At 38.6% G+C, this 7953-nt stretch overlaps 1 protein-coding gene across 1 annotated transcript in view; it reads right to left on the reverse strand.

The window, feature by feature from the left end:
- Positions 1 to 446: 446 nt before the first annotated feature.
- LOC122808154 (CD209 antigen-like protein C) overlaps positions 447 to 7953 on the reverse strand; it is a 1908152-nt gene continuing 1900645 nt past the window's right edge. The window contains exon 7 of the mRNA XM_044079127.1: positions 447 to 695. Within this exon, the coding sequence (XP_043935062.1) occupies positions 542 to 695 (154 nt within the window). The 3' untranslated portion in view covers positions 447 to 541. The remainder of the gene's footprint in view (positions 696 to 7953) is intronic.

Raw genomic sequence — 7953 nt, forward strand, 5'->3', positions numbered from 1 at the left:
TGGGGTGTCACTTCTACAGTAAAAATCACTTAGAGCCAATGTTCACACTGCCAGGTGGCTATCAGTGCCATGGCTACCCTTCCATACACACACTCACACTTATGGGCCAGTTTGGGGTATCCAGTCCACCAACTGCATGTCTTTAGAATGTGGTAGGAAACAGAAGCCCCCAGAAAAAACAGGGAGGATTTGTGGACTCTGCATAGAAGGCACCTCAGCTGAGTATCAAATCAGAGACCTTCTTCATGTGATGTGTCTGTGCTTTCTGCTGTGCCACCCAAATATTATTTTATATACTTTAATAAAAATGCACAGAACATACTGACATGATTACTTGTACCACATTACTTGCAGTTTTTGAGTCAAGTCAGTTAACAGAGTTAGAAGGCCAGAAAACTGACTCATGTTACTTTTACAAGTAAAACAACAACATAGCTTTATTGTTTTGTTATTTTTTAATTGTGCACCACAGTACATGGCCTTCACTGAGATAGTTTGAGATGGAAAGGTTTGTTGCTGTCACTGTTTAAGGTTTATTTAATTAGCAAATAGACATTAGTTTCTCACAAATCCATTTTTGGCGGTCTATGCATTTGGTATCACTCCATCCACCATCTTGTTTTATTATAGCACAGTCCTCATCTACTATGGATCCTGAAGCGGACCAGTTATCAGGTTCTTTGTCATACCAATACCTGTGAAGAAAAGTGGAGTAAAATACAATATTACTTCAACAATACTTTACTTTTTCTGTAACATTAATATTGCCATTTGAATTAGTAGTAGAATACTATTTCTTTACTATTACTGTAACAATTCTGAAGCCTGCTCATTTGAAGAATTAGATATGCTTTATTTACTTGAATTTCAGTTCTTCTTTGTAAGAAGTGCTCACAAAAATAATTTATACTGGGACCATGTATCAACAAACTTCTGTTGAAAAGCTAACACTTAGAGAGCTGTGGAGTTCAATCTAAAAACCTGCAATGCCAAATAGTTTGTATATGTCATGTGAGCAAGTAATGTGTGAATCACAGAACCACAAAGCCCTAAAGCTCTTATATGTTCACTGTTGTTATAAGTTATGAGAAAGTATGTTTTGACTATGCCAATCCAAGTACTAGCTATTTCTTCTTTTGAAAAACAAGTGTTCAAATATAAAACATTTAGTAGTATTTCACAAAAGTACATTTTCTATAAATTTAGTAGAAAAAGAAGAAAGAAAAAGACATTTGAATATGACTCTCTGTAAAGAAGTCAAGTAGAAAATTATTATAATAAGTAGAAGGGGTTGTTGGGCTTCTTCCTATAAACAATTAATTTCAGGCAAATGTCCCAATCACCTGACTACAGTTTTGTATATTATATGTGGAATATTTATTTTTTTTGAGAAACTCATCCAATTTATATACAGTAGCTTATTACATGTCTCATGATTTGTCTTGTTTTGCTAACCAATAATTTGCTCACAAACTATGTGATCAGGAAATGGTTTCATGTATCAGAAAGGTCTTTGCTTTACATGTCCCACACAAGAAAATACAGATCACAAAAAGTAACCATAACACAATAAGCAATAAGAAAAACAAGAGAAACTATATACTGTGATGGAAAGAAAAAAGCAAACATATTCTACCTCAGGTTACAGATTTTAATTTAGATACACAGGGTTCTTCACCAGACTCTATGGCCTTCAACTGGGCATATGTTGGAAGTATTAAAAATATTTGTTTTAATTACAATAAATCCATATGGACACATTTTTTCATATTCATTGAAACTTATTTCATAGTGATTGTACGGAACAAAAAATGCATTCTGTGACTTTTTTTGCATTTACCGATTGCCTAAAATGTATAGATGCAGTATTTAGTATGGTGACTCAGTGACCATCTTCCTTCACAGTGCAGAGCCTGTGGTCACTACATCCAACCCCCATTACATAGGAACTCTGCCACAAAGCCCAACACCCAAATGTTTTCGCTGATAATTTTGTCATTGTGTAATAGCCTGTGGTCATTACCCCTGACCCCATACTGCAGGAAATCTGTCACAACCCAATGCCCAGATGTTTTCATTCAGAATTGTGCCACTGTACAATGTAAATAAATTTAACATAAAGGAACCTGCTATATATAAAATTCATCTAGTCAAATATGTGCCTGCTCTGTGCTTGAAAAGTGACTGTAACATCCCCTCCTATTGGTCTCTTGACCAGTAAATTACACTGGACTTGCCAGTAATTTTGTCTCTCTAGCTGCAGGTTTCTGCGTTCAGGAAATTATAGAAAACCTGTTCTACTTTATGAATTTTGCTAATTGCGTTGTACTCGTTATAAACTGATCACTCTATTGATCTGAGTGTGGGTGGGTCACTCTAGTGGAATGTATTGCTAAATATCCCCTCACTATTGTCTCCTCTTCCACCCAGTCACCATCAACTAACACATACACAGATTTGTGCCAACTATAAAATTATCCAGCATCCATCTGCTTGTGCAGCACTAAATAACATTTTAGACAACAATGTTCCCAGTCAGTCACTGTGATCCAATGATCAAAAACTCCTGTCTGTCCACAAACCTATCAAATCGTCCGGACATTGTTTATACCCAAAGGCCTGGAACTCCTTACATGTATCCATTAGATCAATAAACTCCCTTACATCCTTCAAAACCATACTGAAAGACTTCTTAGCCAAAAGCTTGCACTTTTTGCTCAACATTAGGATAAACTATCCCCCAGATTTAATAAAATCCATGTAGGCATAGTGTAGAGCCTATACAGTAGGTGTCATGTGCTTGTACGCAGTTGTCCCTCGGTAGCACACCATGCATATTAATGATGGCACATTGCTGAGGGAGAGATGTGTAACATGGTTATTGAATCAGTGTAGGGAGTGTGTTACTATCTGTGTCTGCAGATGAGTAATACCCCTCCCTGCACTGTCAAAGTGCATTATATCAATGTAGTGGAAGATTATTTTATGCATTTATTTATTTATTTTTATTTTTAAGTTTGCACAGTGCAGCATGGTGCTCAGCAATTTATACATACCAGACATCTAAAAATAGAAACCGGATACATTTAATTATGAATGCAAAGGTCAAATTTAAGCATAGCTGAGTGGGTTTGCATGGCGCGGTGTGGTGCTCAGCAGTGCTTAAATGAGGCTGAGAGGTATATCTAAAAGTATAGCAGTATTCTATACTGCTATACTTTTAGCAGTATAGAATACTGGTACAGTATAGAATATAGCCAAATGGTTAGAGTGGTAACCTTATGTGCAGAAGGTGCATGGTTTGAATACACAGATGGGTTATTAAGCATTTATTTTACAAATACAATTTATGCCACTTATTTTTAAATCCTGTTGTGCTGCACTCAGCTGAGCTCTGCTGAACCCTCCTGAGCCATGCCAAGCACTTGTTAAACAAGATCCATTTTAGCACTGCTAGGCACTGCTTGGCATTGCGCAGCTCTGCTTAGCTGGTTTGCTCACTGCTAAGTAGTGCCAAGCACTATGCATTGTCAGTTTAAGCACTGCTCAGCTGAGCTCAGCTGGTTTGTACAGAGCTTAGCATCGCACCACATTTTTAAAAATTGTTCAATGGCATTAAAGGTGGGAAAACAGGCTATATTAAGCTCAACAGGTGGGAATACATCACAAACAGTTGGAGTGTGAACTGTGCAGGAACTATGGTGGGTGTTAAAGAGGGTGTATGCTTATGGGCTCAGAGGTGGGGCATTCTGGAGTCCAGAGTCATGGCTGGACTCTTAGTGATAGACCATGATGACCGGCTGCTGCAGGTGCAGTTCCAGATCTCACAGTGCAAGGTGGAGGCCTGGGAATGGCTGGCATGTGATCTCACCAGTGCTACAGGTATCCTCCACACAGGTGAGCAGGTCTGTCACCAACATGTAAAACATTGGAAGGGGGATCTTCTGGACACCTGGGTCGGGGAAGCTCAGGCTGGGAATGCCACACAAGTTTGCAAGTACTGTTAGCATTGTTTTACCAATACCTAATCTGAATGTTGGATAGACAGGTATGCATAATGGTCTCCCTACAGCTGCAGAGGAGAGAGCTCACAATGTGGAGGCATATGGGGGGACACATGGCCAGGCTGCACTGTGAGTATGGTGAGTAGGGATGTAACTTGCAACCTATAGTCAGATAAGCAGGAAGGAGTAAAGCATTAACTGCCAGTAGGTATATACAGTTTTGATTGTATTTGAATGAATGTGTTAGTACACCTGGACTGCAATAAGTCACCACTGTCTAATGTACTCCAATAAGCTGGGAAGAGTAAAGCATTAACCTTGATAATGTAAATGAAATAAAGTTTTAATTGTAAGAATTGTGGAATTACTGCTATATTGCAACACCTGCAATAGAACTAGTGCTGTGCAATAAAAATATAAAACAATATCAGTAACTACATGAAGGCACCAGTAATAAAGCTGTTTTTTGCAATCTGTGTGTAAGTAGGGCTGTTCTGCATGCAATCAAATATGACAACTGTTCTTGAAGAACAACACAAAACAATACCAGTCCCTGTCTTAAGATATATCTCATATAGAGTGTTGTGCAAAAACTGTAGAGTCACAGCTGTGTTACAACAAATGAAGTATAATTCCTGTTCTGCAATAACGCATGGAGCTATAGCAAGAATACCTATGGTATATTGTGTATATCAGAACTGTCTTGTAAAATCCATGTAGGCATAGTGTAGAGCATATACAGAAGGTGTTGTGTGCTTGTAAGCAGTTGCCCCTCGGTAGCACACCATGCATCTTAATGATGGCACATTGCTGAGGGAGAGACTGCATTTCAGCTATATGTATTCAGGCCCTGATGTATGGTGCTGTAGGAAAGTATAACAGTGTACTAGCTGTAGACTGCATATACACTGTATGCAAATGTATGCAGGTGAGATACCCACCCCAATAATCTGAGATGGTGTGTACACTTAAAATACAAAGCTACAATGGTTGACTCACTAGACGTTTAACTCCAAAAAGTAAAATAAAATAAAAAATGACCAGATGAAGAACACTTCACTTTATTCAACAAAAATAAAGCTTTCAGGAATAACCCTTCTTCAGTATTTGAAACCATGTTTAAAATACATCCATTTTATACATGCAAAGAAAATAAGCACATGACACAGCCAGCCAGTAAAAATGAGCAAACAATTAAACAGTTAACAATTAATACACACTTAAAATTCTTTTTCACTTTCTTTTAAGCAAAAACATAAAAAATGTAAACAACAATATTCTAATAATAGTAAAATAAAAGTCAAACAGGATAGCAGTTAAAAAACCTTCTTCAGATCCTAGAAGTTTTTTTAACTGAAAGCGTTTATCCTGTTTGGCCTGCAACTTGAACAGCACAAGTTGTGCTTTTTATTTCTTCGTTTTATTAAAGCCTACATTTTAACAGAATTTCTCAGTGAACTTTATTTTACTATTTTTGCCTATTAAGGCTTTCTCTGGAGGTGGTTTTTGGTTTGGTTGTTTGTGTTTACATTCTAATAATAGGTAAATGGGAAAATAATATTAATTATGCTGTTTCTGTTTAGACACTAATACAGGTCTGATAGTTACCATATTATTAAGACCAGGCAGCTTAGCTGCTTCTAGTCTAGTGATCCATCTATACTCTGCACACTTCACAGATATTTCCACCCACAACCAATATTGTGTGTACACCTGCATTCAATGTAGTAAAGTATAGTTAACCTAGTATCTCTGTCATGGAGAAATTGCAAGCATGTGTGTCAAACTGTCAATGCCGTTTACTATAAAAATATATAACCATTACCAGGTCTTGCTTTGTTTCCAGGTGAGCTCTAGGCAAATATTAGTCAATCTTTAACCAACAGTGACTCAGTAGCTCCGTTTGGTAAATGCTCTGTCTGAAGTACACTTTGGCAGACACAGGCCACAGTTCGAATCCAGTAGCATATAGTAATAAATAGTACTGAATCAGTTATGTTATGATAACTGATTTTCTCTCCATAAGAACTACAGGTAAATGGATGAAGTAGCCCATATTATGGGGGTATTGTGTGCATAGATGTCACAGATTGTTAAACTCATTACCAGGCATGTAATAATAGTGCAGAAACTGAAAGGAATAAGTACAACTGTTAATAAAATGAAGTAAAATGTGTAATGTTGGCATGGCTGTATGCCTGGAGTAACTGTCAAATGTTGCTGCAGTCGATTAGGACATCTGATCTACATGCCTGTGCAGTCACTGCTATTACTATCTATCCCCATGCCTGCCAAGCAAGGCATGATAGTTGTTTACTCTCTGTACCGTACACATACATGTGTCTCAAGTGTCACACTGTCATGGAATGTAATTCCTGTTGTGTAATCCCACTGTCAGGGATGCATCACCAACATGATAGATATCAAAAGCAATGTAACAGAACATCAGTCCACAGAACACCTTGGTAGTTATATAGGCCAGCCTGATTTGCAAGTGTTCTGTGTAGTTTTGTATCTGCAGGTGTTACTGCCAGGCCCATACTGTCCATGCAGATAGCTTGAGAGTCATGTACATGCTACAGCAGCTATTGGGCACCTATACACATAAAGAAAGGACAGACCACTACATTAGATATTAGTACTGTTGTCAAACTATTTAGCAAACAGTGGTATTAGTAGACTGTATTTCTCTCTCCCCCAACCCTTTATCTTCATAAATATGTATTATTGTTATTCATTGGTTATGATTTACTATTAATATATGTTCTGCAATAAACATTATTTTGGGCATGTATACTATTATTGTTATGTATTAAGATGGCTGCATATTAACATATCTTGTTGAATTACTTACATTGTTGGCCTTAGGCCTTGCCATAATGGTTACTGACATGCTCTTCCTATACTAACTGTTATATTATTTATAATTGTGTTCCCTATAATATGTGCTGAAATTAATTGGATTATTGCCAATGTTACGGCATATTGTCATTACTAACAAAATGTTATGTTCATAACTAACCTATACAGATTGCTATATTACTATCACCACAGGACAAAAGGGTAGGCCGGTTCCTGGTGATCTGCCTATCCCACCTGAGCCAGCTGTGGCATCAGAAACCAGTGCGTCTGGGACCCAGGCTGGTGGTGTCCTCTCTGCTGGCCCTGCACCACCGTCATGTGGAACTGACTCAGGGGCAGTAGTGGCTCAGGATCAACTACCAGCCATGGTGAGTAGGATTGGGCATAGGAGTTATGACTGATGAAAATGCAGGATTGAGGGCAGACTGGAGACCCTGGTGGGGCCTGAGAGTCCTGGCATCCAGCCTCCAGCATAGTCACCTTTAGGGTAGTGAAGGAGCAGTGTTGACTGCCCATGGGAGGGGATCTCGGTCATGCTGCTGCCATCTGAAAGTACATGCACCTCTGATTCCACAACACCCTTCCCATCCTAGGTGTTTATCCCCCTAATTTTTCACACACCACCATTGTATGCTTTCTTTGTCTGCAAATGCAACCTCTGCTACTCAACTTACCTACCCACATGTACCTACATCCCTTCCCCAACATTCTACTCTCTCCTTAAAAAAAATGGGCACCTGTCCCACAAAAAAAATCACCCTGTACCTAGATCTCCATTTCGCACACGTCCACTGAACACAATTAATTAGGTCAAACTGACTGGCCAACACATTTCTGTTGTCCTCACTCCTGTCTCTGTGGTTTGAGGATCTAAATTCATGTACAAAATGTGTAAAAATGCACAGCTGTTGCTGTACAAGAAATGAAGAGCTATGGTCCTTTCCTACACCAGTCCTGAAAATCCCTACCTGCCTTTTGTTATGTTTTCCCCCTGCGTACCCCCATTTCACCACTTTCCTATCAGCCCCTTTTTCTTTTCTTTTTTCTTTTTAGCATGAGTTTGTGCAGAGCTAAGCAGCGTGATGAG

Source organism: Protopterus annectens, chromosome 8.part0 (genome assembly GCF_019279795.1).
Source record: "Protopterus annectens isolate FY-2018-M chromosome 8.part0, PAN1.0, whole genome shotgun sequence".
Lineage (NCBI taxonomy): Eukaryota > Metazoa > Chordata > Ceratodontiformes > Protopteridae > Protopterus > Protopterus annectens.